Here is a 21630-nt window from a genome sequence, read left to right as displayed (position 1 = left end):
AAATGTTGACTATTCCTTACACCAATCCTTTCTACAGAAGCTGCTTGACCCATTGAGTTGCTCTAGCAGATTGCTTGTCACTCCCTATGGCAGCACCTACATACTCTTCTGTCAACAAAGTGAACTCAATCAGCCCATTGCAATGGCACCTCCCAAACTGGAGACCCTTCCCACCAAGGATAATGGGAGTGGCAAGGGACCACCACCACCTGCTGGTTCCCCTCCAAATCACACAGCATCCTGTCTGCAAAATGCAATGCCAGTCATTCACTGCCTTGGTCAAATTCCTATAACTCCTCCCCTTAGGCATCGTGAGAGCACCTTTATCAGAGGGACTGTGGCTGTTCAAGAGGGCAACTCACCACCCATCTGTTTAAGGCAATTACAGAAGAGTAATAGATGTTGGCCTTGTTACTGACATTCAGACACTGAGAATGAATAAATAAAACAGAATAGTAACTATACAGTGACAGGATGAGTGCCAGTATCCCTTCACCACACTGGTACCACCTCAGGCTACGCTTACCAGCTCATCTGTGCCTTCCTCGTCAAAATCATCCTCCACTCCTTCGCCCTCCTCAAGGATCTCATCTTCCAGCTCTCCTCCATCCACCGTGTCCCCCTCTGTCTGCTCGTCCGCTGTGGCATCGTCCGCATTGTCAGCCATCTCTTCACCCGAGTTGTGCTTTGGTGTCGCGGTGATGTCTGCCTTTGGCTCTGCAAAATGACGGGCATTACAGTTTTATTTCCAGTCCCTGGTCGACAGAGAAAGGCCCACAGGCCGTCGGTGGGTCTGAGGTGAACGTCAACACCACACCATGACTCCATTCTCAAACCTCCAGCTATGCTGGTATCAGGCAACATGAGAGCAGTTTTCCATTCATCTCTCACTAACCTACAAAGTTGGGGCAATTTACAGTGACCAACTGCCTACCAATCCTTATGTCTTTGGGATGTGGGCGGAAACCAGAGCACCCAAGCCCACACATGCAGAATGATCTTGATATGATGAATGAACAGCAATGCATTGATGTGAATTCAGTCGCTTGGTATTAGAAGGAACATCGCCTCATTGCTGAAAAGGGGGTTGAAGATACACGAGGCGTGGATCGTAGTGAAGGAGCGTTGGTTAATTGTTGTTTTCTTTTTGGTATATTTGGGTATGAGGTGAAGGAGATGATAAACTGCGGGTAAAAAGCAGTCCTGTATATCGGCGAGACTGGCGAGATCGGCCATCGTTCGCAGAACACCTCCGCTCACTCCGCCTGAACCTATCTAATCTCCCAGTTGCTGCACACTTTAACTCCCCCTCCCATTCCCACATTGATCTTTCTGTCCTGGGCCTCCTCCATTGTCAGAGTGAGGCACAGCGCAAATTGGAGGAACAGCATGTCATCTTTCTCTTGGGCTGCTTACACCCCAGCAGTATGAACATTGGCCTCTTTAACTTCAAGTAACTCTTGCTTTCCCTCTCTGTGCATCCCTCCCCCTTCCCAGTTCTCCGACTAGTCATACTGTCTCCGACTGTATTATCTCTGTTTGCTTTGTTGTTACCTTCTCCCAGTTAACAATGATCTATTCTACATTTTCCTTGATCTCCATTCCCTTTGCCCTGTTTTCACACCTTCACGCATCCTTATCTATCTATCTGGGGTGGAAGATTGCAACCTTCACGTGGTCCGCCCTGTTTCGACGAATGAAATCAACCCAGCGGGCACAATCAAATAAGATCAAACAGAACAAGTTGTCCTACAACTTTAGGCTGTGCACGCCATACGCAAGAAGGAGATCTATCTATCTCCCTCCCCCCTGACGTCAGTCTGGAGAAGGGTCTCCACTCGAAACGTCACCTATTCCTTCTCTCCAGAGATGCTGCCTGTCCCGCTGAGTTACTCCAGCATTTTGTGTCTATCTTTGGTAACAAGCAGCCCACTGATTGTAGTGCAACAAAGCAAACATAAAACAAGATCCTGCCTGCACTCCCACGATCCACTTCAAAGGAGAGCTGTGCTGTCTGGCCAGTTTTCATTGTTCAGCCAACAGCAATCTCATCTCCACAGCATCTTGCTGTGAGTGAGTGGGCTGCTAATCAACTTTCTTTAGAAAAGGTGAACACGGGCGAGAAGTTCTGCAAAGTTCTGCTAGAAGTTCTTCAAATCCCCCGAGGCCACGAAAGTCACATCAAAATGCAAGCTCAACTTTTGGTTGATGTATTGCTGGGAGGTGTTTTTAATCCACTTTCCTAGATCTAAACCGGAATAGTATTTCTTCACTAATATGAATCAGCAATGGTCATGGATTGGTAATGGCAAGACCAACTAATTGGACTTTCCTCCAAATCGAGCAGGAATGGGACTGGACTGCTGAAGTCCTCAGCCAATTGCTGATCGCCCGACCTCCCCCCACTAGTAAAACATAACCCCCAATATATGCCGGGTAGCAGAGTCTTGCTGTCTGCTTGGGTGGGGTTCTCTTCCAGCGATCGGGGTACTGCTGAGAGTTATCGGCATGAGGGTGGGATGCCTCTGACACACAGAGACTTTGGGAATGGAAAGGGTTCAAGTCGGACTGTCCCCCCGATTCAATTTTTTATCTGTTTGCTTTGTTGTCACCTTCTCCCACCTAACAATGATCTATTCTACATTTTCCTTGATCAGCATCTCTTTTGATGTCTTGTTTTCACACCTTACACTCCCTTATCTGTGTGTCCCTCTTCCCTGACTCTCAGTCTGAAGAAGGGTCTCGACCTGCAACATCATCCGTTCCTTCTATCCAGAGATGCTGCCTGTCCCGCTGAGTTACTCCAGCATTTTGTGTCTATCTTAACTGTTATTCCTCATGGTCTCTGAAGTACATCACCTAACCCTTTCTAAACTTTCATAAAGTCAAAGAGTTAAACATTTCAGAAACATGCCCTGCAGCCCATCTTGTCCATACTATTCAAAAAAAAATGTTGGCTTTCTGGGCTAGCCTCATTTTCCTGCATTTGGCACATATCCCTCTACACCAATCCTATCCATATATCTGTCCAAAAGTCATAATTGTATCCACTTGTTTCCTATGGCAGTTCATTCCAGATACGGACTACCCTCCGAGTGAAAAAGTTGCCCCTCAGGCCACTCTTAAATCTCTTCCCTCTTACCTTAAGCCAATACTCTCTAGCTTTAGATTCCTCTGCCCCGGGAAAAGGGCAGTGAGTGTACACTTGATGAGGTATATTCAATCAATCTCAGTTTCCTTAACTCTGAAAAGTACCAGTACATCCAACCACTCCCTATAAAAAAGTCTCAAGTCCCAGTAACATCCCGGTGAATCTCTTAACCATATAACAATTACAGCACGGAAACAGGCCATCTCGGCCCTACAAGTCCGTGCCAAACAATTATTTTCCCTTAGTCCCACCTGCCTGCACTCATACCATAACCCTCCATTCCCTTCTCATCCTTATGCCTATCCAATTTATTTTTAAATGATACCAACAAACCTGCCTCCACCACTTCTTCTGCAGCCTTTTCAGCTTCTCCACCCTATTCTTACAATCCATCTCTTCGACCCAGCTCAAACCCATCCTGCTTTAACCCGGCATCCATTTTCTATCTGCTCAGACCTCTGGCAGGTGCATGGGAAGATACGGGCAACAATCATTGCAGGTTGCCGATTGCATGGGTTCACGTCTTGATATTTCGATATGCCATTTATTGTCACTACACATGCACAGTGAAACTGAAAGCTGCTCGTACTCAGTGCATACATACAATTTAGCACAAAAAAACAAGAGACAGAAAAAACAAAAAACAGAAGGGAGATGGGGGGGGGGGGGGAATAGGTGCACAAATTCTGCGGCGCTACATTCATATATACATATATACAGATGGAAGTCCGTGTTGGGCGGTGTAGTCAGTGCATGTGTGAATTTGAATTTATAGCAGATATAATTCTCGGAAAGCAACTATTCCTGAGTCTGTTTGTCCTGGATTTGATGCACCTATAGCGCCTTCCAGAGGGCAGCAGGTCGAACAGTCCAAACGCAGGATGGGAGCTGTCTTTGATGATCTTCTTTGCCCTGCTAAGGCAGCGGGAGGTGTAGATGTCCATCAGGGAGGGGAGAGGGCAGCCAATGATCCTCTGCGCTGTCCTGGTTACCCTCTGAAGCCTCTCCCTGTCTGCCATGGTGCAGCTGCCATACCATGCTGTAATGCAGTATGTCAGCAGGCTCTCGATGGACGAGCGGTAGAAGGTCAGCAGCAGGTTAGAGTCCAGGTTGTGCTTCCTGAGGACCCTCAGGAAGTGCAGCCGCTGCTGAGCCTTCTTGATGACCGCTGTCGTGTTGTCCGTCCAGGAGATGTCAGCAGCGATATGGACGCCGAGAAACCGGAGCTTGAAGCTCAGGGTCGTTCATACCCCACTTAACTCGCAGAGGCTGAGGGATGATCTTGGTGAAAGGGCAGGCAGGAGCAGCTCACAGCTTGTGCTGGAACTGCACAATGAGAAGCAAAGGAGCAGAGAAAGTGGAGAAAACCTGGAGGAAACATTTTACCTCATTAGATTCTGTGTTATAAGTAATTGACACATTAGGCACAACAGATTGGAAATTGAGTGCTATTTGCGAGCTATTTGCGATGTAAATGAAAAAGAACCCGCCTGCAGCAAATGCCAGCATGTCCTTCACATTCAAATTGTTTTTAGCAGCAGTGCTTGAGGATCAAAATATAAGGCACACTGTGGTGATCAGGAGCTGTGTGCTATTCTGGGCTAGTGTGGTGTTCAGAGGCAGTGCAGTGTTTATTATGGGGCAGTGTGGTCTTTGGGGGGGTTGTGGTTTGTGTGGTCTTTGGGGGAGGGGGGCAGTGCGGTGTTTGGGTGGAGGTTGTGATATGTGTGGGAGCTGCAGTGTTTGGGAGGGGTTCAGATATGTGAGGGAGGTCTCGTGTTTGTGGGGGTGAAGTGTGGTGTTGGGGGGGGGGGGGGGGGGGGCTGTAGTGTGTGGGGGAGGTGCAGTGTTTAGGGGGTAACTTAGTGCTCGGGGTGGGGATGGATGAGTGTTTGGGGATAGTGCGGTGTTGGGAGGGCAGATTGTTGCCGATGGTTTGGTGTTTGTGGTAAGAGTGCCGTTTGCCCAGGGGAATTTTATTGCACACTTCACAACACACAATGTTTCTGATGTGGAGTCACAGATCTGACCTAGGAAATACAGTGGATCAGTCCCATACTGCAAGTTCCATGGGGAATGGGTTGGGATCTCCCACCCACGGAGGGACACATTGCTTTCTGACCAGAAACCTTTCAGTGTCACTGAACAGCTGAGTAGCCAGAACCTCAGGCTGAGTGAGTCAGGCAGGGAGCAGAGTCTCCGCCCCAGTCTGGGTTGGGATGGGATATGGGGCTTTTGCAAATTACAGGAAGCACTGTGGCACATCTACAAAACACCTTCAGAGACCCACGTTTGATCCTGACCTTCAGTCCTGTCTGTGTGGAGTTTGCATGTTCTCCCCTCTCCAGTATAACTTTCCGCAAGGAACTCCGGTTTACCCACACATCACAAAGACGTGCAAGTTGGTTGGTCAATTGGGCACCATGAATTACCCCTAGTGCAGCGTCAGCTCCTTTTACACGCTGACCTTTCCCGCAGCTTGCAAAGAGGCAGGTGCAGCGGAGGATGCCACTGACTGTTGCCGTGTGGACAAGAGTTGCACTTCACTGACCAACCTCTCTCTGCATGGGGAGGTGCATGGAAACTGGAAGCAGCAAGATCCAGAGTTGTGTCTATGGAACTCTCAGTCTTATGAGACGAAGAAACTAATGGCCAAATGGTAAGTATGACAATGACTGCTTCCCCACCAAATTAGAATATGATCCATCTTCCTCTACACCTCTGGAACAATGATTACTGGACTAAAAAATCAACAGAAGGCATGCAAACTGAAGGGGTAGTGTGAGGAGAGTGGACACAGGTGCACGCATTGCTTCGCTAGACAGGAGCTCTGGTGCTACTGTTCAGCGTGGAGTGCTGGGAAGTCCAAGTCACTCATCTGGAAGCTCTTTGAGAGGCCACAGCTGATGACAGAGGTTTATTTTGGGAGACGTCGTATCTCGGAAGGGAAGCAGGGAACAGAGGGAAATCAGAACCTTGTGCCAATGAGGTTTACCCAAATTTCTGCCCCTTTAGGCAAAGAGAAACATGAATTAGGTGATTCTGATCATTGCAGGAGGGCTGGACTGTGTTGCATACTTTCTATACAATCTGAGCATTATCTGAAAATTGTACAGGGCAGAGAAATGTTGAACCTACTCTGGAGTAGTGGAGAGAGGAACGTTGAGTGGACTGCAGAGGGGTGGGAGTTACAGACAGGCACCCAGATCATTGGGCTACCAGGCTTATGATTGTGATTATGTATAGTATGATTGTTACTGGGCCGTATGCCAAACTACTAAATTACCAAGCTGCAGCAATACCCTACACAGATTGCGAATAAGTAGTTCCTGGAATTTGGCAATATTCTGAAGGAGCTTTCAAAAATTGGACCACATTTGAATTCCTAAACCAAATTCACAAATTAACTTATGTGGTTCAGTTTCCAAGACCCCAATCAAATAGTTAAAACTGGCTGTGTTTAACTTTGGGATATTTTTATTCCCATGTTCCTAAATAACAAAGATAATTCAGATTGCCTGTTATGTTGCAAGAGTAGTTTTTGGGGTGTGTCTTTAATGGCGGAGTTTTCAATACACTGTCCATACAGAAGCAATGAAACCACAGCTCAGGATTTGGCACTGGGAGGGACTGACGGACTTGGCTGGCAAAGGATGTCAAGATGCTGCCACTGAGCTTGTCACTGCCAGATAAAAGAAACAGAGAGTGTTAGTGAGACCCCGATGAATGAGTGCAATGAAATTGGGGCCTCTATTAAGAATACGTCGATGTTCTGGTTGAGGTCTTAGGGGGTCTAGAATAAGGTTATAGGGCATCAGGAATAGGACCCTTTAGTTCTTGAGTAGGGTTGTGGTGCTCTGTATCAGGGGAACCAATCCCTCTGGATCAGGGGCACCAATCGTTCTGGATCAGGGGTCTCATGGTGAGTGGCTAAATCACAATTGGACTCTGGCTGTGGGTACGAGGGACAAGCACGTTAGTGCAGCGGTAAAGTTGATTCCTTGCAGCGTTTAGAGTGATAGAGACATAGGTTCAATCCCGACTACGGGTGCAGTCAGCTCAGTTTGTACATTCTCCCCGTGACCGCGTGGAATTTTTTCCGAGATTCAGTTTCCTTGCCCGCTTCAAAGATATACGGGTTTGTAGGTTAATTGGCTTGGTATAAATGTAAAAATTGTCTCTAGAGTGTGTAGGGTTATGTTAATGTGTGGGGACCGCTGGTCGGTGCAGACTCAGTGAGCCGAAGGGCCTGAGTCCGCACTGTATCTCTAAACTAGACTAAACCAAACATAGAAACATTAAATGGTGAGCACAGAAATCCTTCAGCCCGCCATGTCTATGCTGATCATGCAAATCAAACCAATCCCATCCGCCTGTGTATGGTATGTAGCCCTTCCTATTCATGTGTTGTCTAAATTACTCTTAAATGCTATATCCCCTTTCACTTCTCCTGGCAGCATATTCCAGGCATCGACCACTCTGTGAAAACACTTCCCGCTGAAATCTTCTTTAAACGTTCATAATTTCACCTCTTAGCTATGCCCTCTAGTATTAGACATTCCCTTCCTGTGATAAAGACTCTACCTATCTATGTCTATTATCATTCTGTGAACTACCATCTGGTTGCTCCTCAGGCTCTGAAGCTCCAGAGAGAACTACCCAAATTTGTCCCACCTTTTCTGATAATCAATATCCTCCAATCCAGGCAGCATTCTGATAAACCTCTTCAGCACCATCTCCAAAGCCTCTACATGCATCCCACAATGGGGGCAACCTGAACTGCACACTATACTCCAAATGCAGTTGAAGTAAAGTTTTACACAACTGCAGCATAACTTAAGGATTCCAGAGTTTTCAGGAGCAAAGGCCGTCGGCAAAACAGTAAGTTCTCTTTGCTCAACTTCATCAGGCAGGAGTACTCGGGCATTTCTGTGTGAGCTCTGATGTTTCAAACGTGTGCCCATTTGGCATTATGAGAGTGAGATGGCCTCAATATCACACAACTGTATACACCTTTGTGCCTTTTTGCTCACAAAACTGGAATGGGATTTTAATCCTCCCCATTAACATTCCCAGCCCCGAGTCAAGAGATGGTGACACCTGGACTCCCCTGCGGCAGAGGTTTGAGACATACAAGGTCACAAAAGGATAGTACTGCCCAAGCAAAAGAACCCAAAGCAAGCAAATAATATCTGACAGAGAAGAATGAAGTGCCGCCTTGTGTTGTTGACAAATGCCATTCCCGCCCCTTATTGACCCCCGTGCAAGATTAACAACTTGATCATTGATGGAGATAAACTCAAGGTCAAGGAGATATTGCAGCAGATTTTCAGGAATGCCAACAGCCGGTGTTACAATGTGGGATGCACTGTCAGCATTTACCAGTACGTATTTAATACAACAGCTTTCATTCCAGTGCGTCTCCAGTGAATCTTCACGCAGGGCGTGTGAAACTACCACACCATGTCCTCTTAAACTCTGCAAACATCCATCAACAGCTTTGCAAATTCTGTTTGTCCTGCTATGGCAAGGGAACTTTGGATGGAAAAGATACCGGGATCATATCTTCCGGAAGCAAATGGGAGGGATGAATGAATAGCGTCATGCATGTTGTGCAATGGCACGATACCAAACCTCAAGTTGCTCTATCCGATAACACATTGGAACTGATACAAATAAAACAGCCTGCTGATGTAAATGCAGAGATGCTTTGGCTTTTGAAAAAATCCAAGTGATATAGACAACATATATGTACTTGGTGCTGTGGAATAGAATTAAGTGTGCAATGTATGTGCACATAATGGGGCTTAATGGAAATGACGACACTGAAGTTGTTTCTTGCATTAGCTGTGCCTTTCTTTGAGTTTATGTCAATTACACTTGAAGCGGGAACTGGGTTAAACTACAGACTAACAGATTGAGAATTATACTTTCTTTGTTTGAAGGGTGCAAAGTGAAATGAGCGTCAGTTTCAATCTATTGTTCAAATCAGCAAAAAGGTCCTCAGGTTTAGCACTTAGCGTCAAAAAAAGGTACTGGAAATGGAAAGAAGGATAGGGAGTCTGACCTCAATCTCACAATTCGAGGGGACAGTTCGTCCCTAGGAAGCGTGTAATGCAGGCAAATGGGCCAAGGTTATCCGAGCTGTTTTAGTTTGGTTTAGAGATGCAGGTTGAGAAAGGGCAGGTTGGACACGGCGTTTAACAATCCACAGCGATTGTAATTTTGTGCTGAGCATCTGAGACCATGTGACTAAAGCACAGTTGGAATAGTTATTGATGTCAAAGCTAAGGCCAAGCACAATAATGCAAGCAGTTTGAGAAAGGGCACCATGGAAATGATAGCTCCATATTCTGAAACACACGACCAAAGACAAGGCTATCTCCAACAGGTTGCTCGGCAAAACAAAAGAAAGAATCTATTCAGAAATGAGGAATACCAAGGAACACAAATAAATCGATAGGAAAAATGTTATCAAAGAAGAGGTGGGTTGGATTGAAATTAAATGGCATGCAAACATGAAATGAATTCTTCAGTCAGATTCACCAGTTACTGTTGGGGCAGAGGCCGGTGATAGGAGTGGAGCAACCCTGTCCACTCATGTGCAACTGATTTTGGATAACAAAATAATTTTTGCAGGCTCCTGATTTAAATATTCCTTTTCTCCCCTCTGTCTCAACTTCGCCACCACAGTGTTCGCAACAAACCTTGACCAACAACACAACAGGTAAAGCAGATTGTTGTGAGTAACATGACTTGTGCTCCCTTGCTCACCAGTCGGAACTTTGTGCTGCTTCTCCATTCTCTCCAAGCTGTCCAACAAGCCATCAATACGATACTTTATCTGAGTGAGCTCCTTCTTTATTGTCTGCAGGTCATCAGCTTTCACTGAAAAACAAAAAAAAAGGCAGCAAATTCCGCGGTGAGTTACCTTCATAATAGTCTTCTATTTTATTTCATTTTATTATTTCATTTTATTGTATGACATGTTTTTATGTGAAGCACTTTGAGTCTGCCTCGTGTATGAAATGTGCTATATAAATAAAGTTGCCTTGCCTTGCCTTGATAGTAAATGGACTTCATTTTATTGCAAAGTCCAACACCCACAGACAGGATCCATGGAGAGAATCTATAGTGAGGCTCCCACTTGGGTCTCCTCAATATCCCGCAGCTCTGTTCTCACTCCCCCCTCCCCCCTCTCGTAACAAGGACAGAGTCCCCCTTGTCCTCACCTTCCACCCCTTCAGCCGTCGTATAGAACACATAATCCTCCAACATTTTCGCCACCTCCAAAGGGATCCCACTACTGGCCATATCTTCCCATCTCCTCCCCTTTCTGCTTTCCGCAGAGACCGTTCCCTCCGTAACTGCCTGGTCAACTCGTCCCTTCCCACCCAAACCAAGAACCATCTCCACTGGGCCAAAACATCTCCAGCAGCGCAGTTACATGAACATAAGGGCAAGTACTTGCCCGCGGGGCTCACCTTACAACAATAATGCCGACATGACTATTGCGGAAGTGGTATATGGCATGAATGGAGCAGAGTTAAGAATAAACATTTGATTTATTTTACAAGGAGTCAGAGTGTAGGGATGAATCTTGTTGCCACCTCTTGCATGTAACTACCAACTCGGAGAAAAATTAATCTTCATTCCATTCTTCTTGTGCATTCTCAATTCTGTTTGTCTCATAGAAACATAGAAAATAGGTGCAGGAGGAAGCCATTCGGCCCTTCGAGCCAGCACATTCATTGCGATCATGGCTGATCGTCCCCAATCAATAATCCGTGCCTGCCTTCTCTCCATATCCCTTGATTCCACTAGCCCCTAGAGCTCTATCTAACTCCCCACAATGTCTTCCTCAACTATACAGCAAACACCATTATAAGGTAACATTATGTATTAACATCTGAATAATAATCATGCGGATAAAAGGAATTCGACACAGGTCTTAAAAACAATAAATGTAACATTGCAAATTGTGGATTGATCTGAAGGAAGAACATGCCTTTATTAGTCTAAGCTCTGAACCACTCCTAGTTAAGCAACATCTTATGGAAAGGGACGGACTTTATTTTAGAAAGTTACCTTTTTCTGAAAGGCCCGGACATAAATTTGATAGAGTCAGTGAATCCTTCGACAAATGGCACAAAAAATTCCTGGGATAGTGTCTGTGAACTTCTCAACTCAAAGCATTGAAACTTACAGGGATACAATCTGTCAACCCTTCTCCTCAAGGTTGTGAGATTTAGTGGGGTAGGCCTGTGACCTGGAAGTGGACCTCTTTAAAGGAACAAACTTTTGTAGGCTCACTTTCAAAGAGTGACTACTCTTTGTATGTCAGTTCAGAGAATGTGTGTTTCCAACTTTTCTGGGAATGGGTGGCATCATGCACACTCTACTTAATACCACCCTCACTCACTGCCCCCAGAAAGGACACTGAATTGAGTCCCATTGGGGAATTTTCCTTCTCTGATCATGCATGCTTTAGCTAACTGGAGAGAACAGGGTAACGGCCTAAAATTGACTGAACGCAATTCAAACCTCCAACTCTCTTGGTTAAATGGTATACTCTTTATTAGCAACCACGAGTTGGATTACATTTGTTATGTATCTCCCGTGTTTCCCCAGTCAAAATGAAGCTATTGGCACAGTTTCATGGACAACGAAACAACTGACAGCTCAATAATTTTTCAAAGGAGCATGCGGTTCAGTACTTCACAATGGCCGGCTATTTTCTGTTGCCTGGAGCTTCCCTTCAACTCCAATTAAAGATGCACTAGAGTGATTTAATTCATGTTGGCAGGATACTGGGTGTCCAACATAATTGTTGCAACTCTGAGATATCGGGTTAAAGCTAAACAGATGGGTTTGTTTCCTCCCTCGCTTTCAATGGGCCACAACCCAGGTGATAAAATTAATGGCCCTTAAAATAAATTGCATTCCACTTTTCAGGGAAATGAGAAAACAGCTTGAAGTAGAGGTTTACTTGAAATTTTCAATTAAAATCTGTTTGGTTTAAAACCTGTTACGTCTCTAACATGGTCTACTTCTGTTGAAAGCAAGTGTTGGGCAGAGTGTGGGTGCAGCAGGGAGTGCCGCTGCCTCATGGGTTCAATCCTGAGCGACGATGCTGCCGGTTTGGAGTTTGCATGACTAACCCCCAACTGCCCCTACCCCTTGAGGCCTTGGGGATTTTATCCTGATGCTCTGGTTTCCCCCCACATCCTGAATGCATGCAGTTGGCTGCTGTAGATGGTCCCTCGTGCAGATTAGTGGCAGAGGAATCAGGTTGTTGATGTAGATGGGAGAGAATAGGTTACAGGAAGTATGTGAGGGAATGGGATTGATGGAACACTCTGAGAGCAGACATAGGTTAAATGGCCGAATAGCCACCTTCAAGATCACAAGTTTGTCCATATTCTATCTACATTAAGGAGGAGGAGCCATCTTGGTGAACGGCTGCTAGCCAGCAGCCGTCCGTTTTAAATTCATTTTTTTTAAATAGTTTTTAGTGAGTCCTGTTTTTTTGTTTGTAGGGGATATGGTCTTTTAATGTGGGGGGTAGGTGTAACTTTATTTCTAGGTCCCTACCTGGTCGGCGTGGCAGCCTTTTCTCCGGGCTGCCCGTCGACCCGGCCTCGTGGCCTACCTGCGGGCTTGGAGCGCCGTTTCCTGGCTGGGACCGCCCACTGCCTCGGCAGCGGCACAGCGTTGGAGCGGAGCGGGCGATGCCTTGCCTGGAGCTGGAGCGACGCGCTGGAGCTCTGGCGAGCTGGACCGTCGAGAGCAACATCTCCGGGCTGCGGAGCGGAACCGACTTTTTCATCGGGAGCCTGGGAGCTCCAAACCGGCGCGGCCTTGTCGGCTTCGGCAGCCGCGGGCTCCAACCATGAAGCGGCCGTTCCAGGTGGCTCAGCCGCCGAAAGGACTCACCCGATGCCGGGGCAAGATCACCCGGTGAGAACGGCCAGGGACATCGGGCCTCCGTAGAGGCAATTGCGGTGGCCTCAATAGGCCTGACTTTGGGGTGAACATGGGGTGGGGACTGGACATTGTGCCTTCCCCCACAGTGGTATGATTTTTTTGTCTAATTGTAGTCCTGTAGGTCTGTGTCCAAGATGGCTGCCGTGAAGAGAGCGTGGACGCTGGCGCGCTTTGGCTGCCGTTGCTCTCTCTTCACACTGTGTTTTTGATTTTCTGTTTTTGGATTGAATTCTGTTTTTAATTTGTGTCTCTGTGATGTCTTTTTTACTTGTTTTATTCCGATTATATGTGTTTATTCCGATTACTATGCAAGGTGTCCTTGAGATGTCTGAAAGGCGCCCATTAAATAAAATGTATTATTATTATTATTACATTGAAGATGTAGAAGGCTGAAACTTGTGTTGTCCAGTGGAGTTGTGACAGAAGCATTTACTCACATTATATTCCATCAACGTCCAGTGCAGTTCTACCCATAGAATATCATAGTGTGCTGGTGATGCCCAGCACTGGGAATGCCATTGAAGGATGAGAAATCAAACTCAAAGCAGAGCTTTGCCTGGGGCAAAGTGATCGATGAGGACAACGTGAGACACTTCACTACAAAACTGGCAGATTCAACTCAGTAAAGGGAGCAAAACAAATGTATCCTTATTGCTTCAGAGCTGGTATCACCATCCACCTCTTGTCGGTCGGCACCAGGAGCAATTCCTACTGCCCGCTGCCCAGGGTCGTCAGAAGCGTACGCCAGCCACTTACTTCCAACAGGCTTGGAGCATCATCAGAGGCTGAGTTGGAAGGGGATAATCCCATCGGATTCTCCCTAGATCAGGAAGTCCAGGCAAGAGGGTATCGAAGCCTCTCCTCAACTGGGATGTATGGGGGCGGGGGTAGAGAGGGCCAGGTTTGTGGAATCTCACAGTGTGGCCCTCATCTAGCCAGCTTGTGCAGATACCAATCTCCAGGAATTAAGACAACTCTCCAGGCACATCTGGAAGAACAAGTATCGAAGGCTTTATACCAATACATTCTTTTCATTTGTCTTAAACATTTTCCTTTAGGCTGTATCAAATTAGAAGAGATGTGAAAACAGCTGTTTGAGAAAATAAAAACTTTTCTCAAGGTCGCTCCAGTTACAGATCTTCTCGGGTTTTGCTGAGGCAAAGCTTCTGTAGCAACTGGGAAAAGTAAGTGGTGCCCTGGTAACTTGCTCTATGGGGATGGCTCGGTTCACTGATGCAATTCAAACACAGGCAACATATTGTCAACTTCCACTGCCGACTGTAGACTTCACCTTGGTTTAAGTACTCATTCCCTCCTTTACTTCAAACACCACTGCGCTTAAAGTGTTAAACATTAGTTTACTTGAAAGCAGCTAAATAAAAAATAGCTGACTTTTCCTTATTTTGCTATGCGCTATTAATTTTGTATAATTGCATTTCATAATAGATTTCTCCAAAAAAAAAAACACATGCATGAAAGCGAACATTTAATGAACGCACCATCTGCTTTCTCTGCAAGTGCACAGGAGCTTCTAATTAAGCCTCTTAAATTCCCATTTCAATTATGCAGCCTGAGTAAATCTGAAGTGCCACAGTTTCAGCATTGTGTTGCTGATTCAACGGGGAAGGAAGAAGGCAGTTATGATGTTGCATCACTGCCTGGTTCAGCAACTCGAATGCCCTGAAATGAAGGAGATTACCTGGTCCATCATAGGTACTGACCTTCCCACCATTGAATGGATCTTTCAGGGGCGCTGTCTCAAAAATGCAGCCAATGCCCACACTGCCCTGACCACACTCTTATTTCACTCATGCCACCAGGAAGAAGGTATAAGAATCTGAAAACTGTAACAGCCAGGTTCAGGAACAGTTTATTCCCAACAACCATCAGGTTATTAAACTCTTATGAACTCCAATTAAACTCCGAACAATGAACTGCCGTGGTTGCACTAGGGACGTTGGGCTTTGATCTGTTTTTGCACTATTGTTCTTATTTATTTATTTTGCTTGTTTATTATATTACAATCACAATAATACTTTATTAGCCAAGTATGTTTTGCAATATACGAGGAATTTCATTTGCCAAGTCAGTCATATAAATAAAAAGCAACGGAACACACAAAACACATTTTGATATAAACATCCACCACAGTGACTCCTCCACATTACTCACTCTGATGGAAGGCGAAAAAATGTTAAAATCTCTTCCCTTCATTGTTCTCCTGTGGTCGGGGGCCTCGAGTCCTCCGTTGACGGGACGATCTTGACTCCGTAGCCGGTGGTCGGGCCCTCCACATTAGGTCGATCAGCTCCTGCATTGATGGGGGGGGGGGGGGGGGGGGATGTCAGCTCCCCCGCGCTGGCGATCGGACCCTGGGTCGGGGCTGCTGGAACTCCCGCCATCCACGGTTGCTCCCGAGATTGCGAGCTCACGGTGCTAAAGTCCGCAGTTGGAGGGATCCCAGGCAAGGGATCGGCTCCAATGTTAAGTCTGCACCCCGCGGTAGGGCTCAAGGTCAGTCCGAGGAGGCCTCAAGATCCATTGATGGTAGGCCGCAGAGTGACCGGAGATGCAATCCAGAAAGTAATCGCATCTCTGGCAAGGTAAGAAACTGAAAAAAAGTTTCCCCCAGCCACCCCCTCCCCCACATAAAACAAACCGGAGAACATTACATTTACACAAACTTTTAACACACACTAAAAATTTAAAAAACACAAAAAAAAGACAGGCTGTTGGCGGGGCTGCCAATCGTTTGCAATCTTGCTGTGCTGCTGCAAGTAAGAATTTCATTGTTCCGTTTAGGAACATATGACAATAAAACATTCTTGACTCGTGTAAATGGTTTTGTGTACTTTAGCATTGAATTATCAAATGACATGTTAAATTTAAGAACACGGGCTCTGAATTAACTGCTCTCCCAGGGACTGGGTGGCTCACTCTCGCAGTCTGGCACACTTACGAGTTGAAAAGAATGGGGTTGATTTTACTGAAACATACAAGATCCTGAGGGAACATGGCAGGATAGATGCTGATATATTTCCATCAGTGAGAGAGTCATGAATGAAGGGATGTAGTTACAAGGGCACTGGCCATTTCAAATGGAATCATGTCAAAATGTCTGTGCTACAAGTGGGGCAAATCTGTGGAATTATTTTCCCAGTGAGTGGATCATTCGAGTCATTTAAGGTGGAGGAAGATATAAAAGTTTAAAAGATTAGGGTTTAAGGACCATGGGGAACCGGTGGGGAGGATGAGTTAGATCAGCCATGATCATATTGAACAGGGGGGCAGGCTCAGGCTTGCTCATGCACCCATTTTCCTGCATTCTTGTATCTTCCCGCATTAAATCACACCGATCACATTGGCTAATGTAAGAGTTTGTTCACAAACTAAGTCTCAATCTGATGCCTTGTGGGCGCCATTTGGTAGAGAAAAGAAACCTCGTTGCTCCCAGTGAGGGACAGCCACAGCAGGAAGAGAAGACCTTCTGATAAATGGGGGAAGAGCACAGGGTTGCCAGCTGACATGACCTCTCACTGCTGATCAGAATCCATCATTGATTATACGATACACCCAACCTTACATCACCCAACCCTCCCACTATAATTGACCAAAACATTTTTAACGACTCTGCTTCTACCGTGTCATCATCAGAGTGAAAAAAGTCACCTCGTTTCCGACTTAAACAGGCGACCTATTATTTGTTAGACAGTGATCCCAGTTTTAGATAGTCTTATATGAGAAAAGATCTTGTGTAAAAACATTTGAAAATATTTTAACATGAGCATCTCTCTTTCCCAGTTCTGATAAAGGTTCACAGACTTGATAGTTTAACTCTCTTTCTCTTCCAACAGATGCTGCCCAACTTGCTGAAAGTCCCCAGTACGGTATGGGGACCTCACTTTACACTATTTTTATTTCAGATTTCTAGCATCTGCAGTTTTATTTAAATGATTGCTCCAGGAACGGCCATCGAGCAGCAGCCAGTTCCCAAAGCCGGGTAATCACACAGCTGCTCCATAGTCACCAATGAACCAGCGGAAGTGATTAAACCAGGAGCTAGAATAGGAGCTCATTTACCAGTTAACAGAAGCTGATCAAACCTACTTACCAGGGCCAATCAAACAAATGACCAGAGCTAATCCACCATCCAAAAAAATATCTCACATCAACTGACAAATAAGAGGAGCTCCTGCAACTGACCACCAGGAACTTGCCTAACAACTGAGGGGAGTCAATAAACTACCCAACTGAAACACACAAACCAACACAAGCTCATCAACTGACTCATTGGAGCTTGCTGAGCCAACTGTGCAGGAAGGAACTGCAGATGCTGGTTTACACTGAAGATAGACACAAAATGCTGGAGTAACTCAGCATGACAGGCAGCATCTCTGGCGAGAAGGTCTCGACCCAAAACATCACCCATTCCTTCTCTCCAGAAATGCTGCCTGTCTCGCTGAGTTACTCCAGCAATTTGTGTCTATCTTTGCCGAACCAACTGACATGAGCTCAGTAACTAACCAATAGGAGCTTGGCAATCAACCAACAGGGATCGTTTTAAGCCAACCAATCAAATAAGAGGTAGATTAACCAACAGGCAGGTTAATTCAATGAACTGCAAACAGTCATGCAAACCAACTGACTTGAATGAAAGAAACTAACCAACAGAACTAGGGAACCATCCAGCAGTAGCTGGTAAATCAACCTCATGGAGCTACATTAACCAATGGACAGGAGCTCGACAAACCTGCTTGAGTGAGTCAAATGACAGCCACTAGTCATCCAAAGACAAGATCTAATGAACCAATTGACAGGAAGTAAACATAGAACCATAGAAAATAGGTGCAGGAGTAGGCCATTCAGCCCTCGATCCAGCACCACCATTCAATATGATCATGGCTGATCATCAAAAATCAGTACCCTGTTCTGGCTTTTCCCCCATATCCCTTGATTCCTTTAGCCCTAAGAGCTAAATCTCTTGAAAAGTTCACTAAGCTAACAAAATGACCGAGTTTCCCAACCAAGCAACGTGATCTAGACAAACCAACAAACAGATCTGGTTAACATAAAACTAACTGTATCCTCAAAATAATGAGAATTAATCAATCATCCAACTAGAGCCAGCTAACTATCTGAAAATGTTGCTCAACCTGCCACAGCGCTAGTGCACAAAGTGACCAGAGCTGTTCTCCAAGAACTATGGCTTACATAGACTGGACTCTTCGACGACTGGAAACATGATCTTCAGTAATACCAACTCTGTAACTGCACTGTGGGGAATGCAGGGGAGGTGTAGCACGATGTCCCATGGAGGACTTTCGTTATAGACAGAGTTTGGATAGGTTGGGCTTATTTACTCTGGAGTGAAAGAGGCCGTGGGGGCACCTGATATGTACATACGATTATGAGAGGTAGGGTAGATATTCAAAATCTTGCGCATGGTCAAACGCAAGAAGAGGGTATATGTTTAATAAGCGGAAGGAGTTTTAAAGGGGACCTGAGATGTACGTTTTTATTATTATGATGATGATGATAATACTTTATGATGACTTTATTACACAGAGAACGGATGATATCTTGAGTGTGATACCAGAGGAGGTGGAGGAATTAAATACAGTGAATACGTTTAAGAGCCATTAAGCCTAACATTTAAATAGGCAAGGCACTGAAGGGTATGGTCCTACTGCAGGCAAATGGCTGGCATAGATGTAGTGAGCCGAAAGGTCTGTTTCAGTGTGTATGACTCTGATTCTACCTCCACATTCTGTTTTTTCCTTTCACCAGTTCAGGTTCACCAACCTCAACTTCATTCACCTTCTCTCTTTCCTTTTCTCCTTTGGGCAGGAGAGAAGGATCTATACTCTCCGTCTCCCCAGTGCCGTCCAACTGGCTGTATTTGTGAGTATTGAGCAATCCCTTGCACCGTGCCAACCTAACCAGTGAGTCTACACAGGAAGAGTTCAAACAGATTCCCTCACATTTTGTCCCAGATGTTGGGGCTGGAGCCGCAGTCGTCCGTATGCCACTCTTGACGGGAAAGCTACTTTTGCTTCTGCGGGGGATGGGGACCATGATGCGTTGGCGTTTGATAGCAGGCACCGCCCGGCTTGGTGGGGGTACTCTGTGGTAGTCGTACATCCTGTGAAAGGAAAGCAGAGTTGAGTCAAAGGCACCAGAATGCGAGCAGAGCCTCCTAACAAGAGGCTCGGCTCTCACTGATCTAGAGAACAAAAACATTAGTAGTCAGTCCACATGGCCTGTAAAGATTAGTTGGTCACAGCTCAGATCATGATATACAAAAACACAAAAAGGTAAGAGCAGGGTAGTTCACTCGGCCCCTCATGCCTGTCCTGTCATTTAATATGTTCAAATGCTAGATTCAACTCTCTGTGCCAGTTCCCCATTGTCCTCAATCTTTCAAATATTTATCTACCTCCATTTTATATGTATCTGAATGTACCTTAATAAATTGACGCAATTGAAGCTTTCATCATGAAAGGTTAAAATATTCCTTGTCACCCAAGCAAGAATCACCCCTTCTGGGCACGGTAACACTCGGATAAGCTGGCACCCTTTAGACTTTGGTGCTGCTGATGACAGATTTCCATATAACCATATAACAATTACAGCACGGAAACAGGCCATCTCGGCCCTACAAGTTCGTGCCGAACAAAATTTTTTTCCCCTTAGTCCCACCTGCCTGGGACTAAGGGGAAATGTTCTATTTTATTCGACTATAGAACATTACTTCTGCACACTTTAATTTCACAATTTTTTAACCGGTTATACAATAGCAAAATAAGTTTACCAGTGAATTTGGTGAGTTTAAAGGGAGCAGGAAATACAACCCAGTGTATTTCAGCTCACTACTGGCCACAAACCCTGTGTTTCCCAGCCCTGTCCTCGGCTGCATATCCCGGTGTCAGCTCTGACCACACACCCGGCTCACACTGCAGACTAATGTGTGAACCAGATGTGGCACTGTTGAGATTTCTGAACGATCGATGCCGGATTATTGGAATTTTACTGTGACTCAGATGTCCAGCACCTTTTGTCTGAATTTCCAAAATCATATGCAAAGGAAAATATTTAAACTGCTTGGATGCTTTCAGATCACCTCATGTTCCACACTGAGTCTGACAAGAAAAATGGCTGGCATGATGGTGCAGCTAAAACAGCCATTGCCACACGGTACCAGAGATCCGGGTTCAATCCTGACCCCGGGTGCTGTCTGTGTGAAGTTTGTACTCTCTCCCTGTGGCACATGGTTTTCCCTCCGGTGTCCTGGTTTACTCTCACATCCCAAAGATGTGCAGATTGATGGGTTAAGTGTCCACTGTAAATTATTCCCTCGTGTGTAGGTGAATGGTAGAAACTGGGGAAATGAATGGGAATGTGGTAAGAAATAAAAATGGGATTAATGTGGGATTAGCGTAAATGGGTGACCTGTTGAGTTTCTCCAGCAGTTTATTTTTGATTCTAATTCCAGCATCTGCAGTCTTTTGTGTCTCCTGTACACAGAATCGAGTTGTCCGAAAGAGCATGTCCAGTACACTCAGACTTCACCGAGTGCCTTAAATCCGACACTGCTCATTTGACACCTGGTTCAAATCCAGCCCAGATGAGGGAAACTTCCACCACCCTTTGTGTAAAAATAGTTACCCCTCAGGTTCCTATTAATTATTCCCCCCCTCGCCTTAAACCAATGTCCTCTTGGTTCTCAATTCCCCTATGCTGGGCAAAATACTCTCATGACTTTGTACACCTCTATAAGATCACCCCTCATCCTCCTGCGCTCAAAGTCCTAGCCTGCTCAACCTCTCTCTTTAGTTCAGGGCCTTGAGTCCTGGCAACATCTTGGTAAACCTTCTCTGCACCCTTTCCAGCTTGACAACATCTTTCCTATATGGTGACCAAAACGAAAACAATACTTTAAATGTGGCCTCATCAATGTCTTATATAACTGTAACATAGCATCCATACTTCTATACTCAGTACTCCGGCAGATGAAGGCCAATGTGCCAAAAGCCTTATTGACTCCCCGAACTACCTGTGATGCCACTTTCAAGGCTGCTGCAGCTCATTTTCAAGGCCAATGATAACCACCAGGCTATTGATAACAGGGGTTCAGTGATTTAAAAGACATCTTGATAAGCAAGAGGGGATTGTGCAGTTGACCAGGCACAATCTTATTAAATGGTGGAACAGGTTCGAGGCGTCCCATGTGTAAGAAAGAACTGCAGATGCTGGCTTATATCATAGACACAAAATGCTGGACTAACTCAGCGGGACAGGCAGCATTTCTGGAGAGAAGGAATGGGTGACGTTTCTGTTCGAGACCCTTCTTCAGTCTGAGACCCTTCTTCTCTCCAGAGATGCTGCCTGTCCCGCTGAGTTACTCCGGTATTTTGTGTCTACCTTCCAGAGGTCAATGTTATATTTCTGGTCCTAATTTGTATATTCATGTGGATATTCTCAACTTACATGGC

At 45.6% G+C, this 21630-nt stretch overlaps 1 protein-coding gene across 3 annotated transcripts in view; it reads right to left on the bottom strand.

Moving 5' to 3' along the window:
• Positions 1 to 21630, bottom strand: part of LOC129705222 (RNA-binding Raly-like protein) — a 546381-nt gene that overhangs the window by 23494 nt on the left and 501257 nt on the right. For all 3 annotated transcript variants that reach the window (XM_055648693.1, XM_055648694.1, XM_055648695.1), the window contains 3 exons: positions 19120 to 19280; positions 9926 to 10039; positions 527 to 717 (listed from right to left, as the gene is read on the bottom strand). In XM_055648693.1, the coding sequence (XP_055504668.1) occupies positions 527 to 717; positions 9926 to 10039; positions 19120 to 19280 (466 nt within the window). The remainder of the gene's footprint in view (positions 1 to 526; positions 718 to 9925; positions 10040 to 19119; positions 19281 to 21630) is intronic.

Source organism: Leucoraja erinacea, chromosome 17 (genome assembly GCF_028641065.1).
Source record: "Leucoraja erinacea ecotype New England chromosome 17, Leri_hhj_1, whole genome shotgun sequence".
In the NCBI taxonomy this organism is placed as follows: domain Eukaryota; kingdom Metazoa; phylum Chordata; class Chondrichthyes; order Rajiformes; family Rajidae; genus Leucoraja; species Leucoraja erinaceus.
The sequence above is the reverse complement of the archived record's forward strand: the minus strand, read 5'-3'. Positions and strand labels throughout refer to the sequence as shown.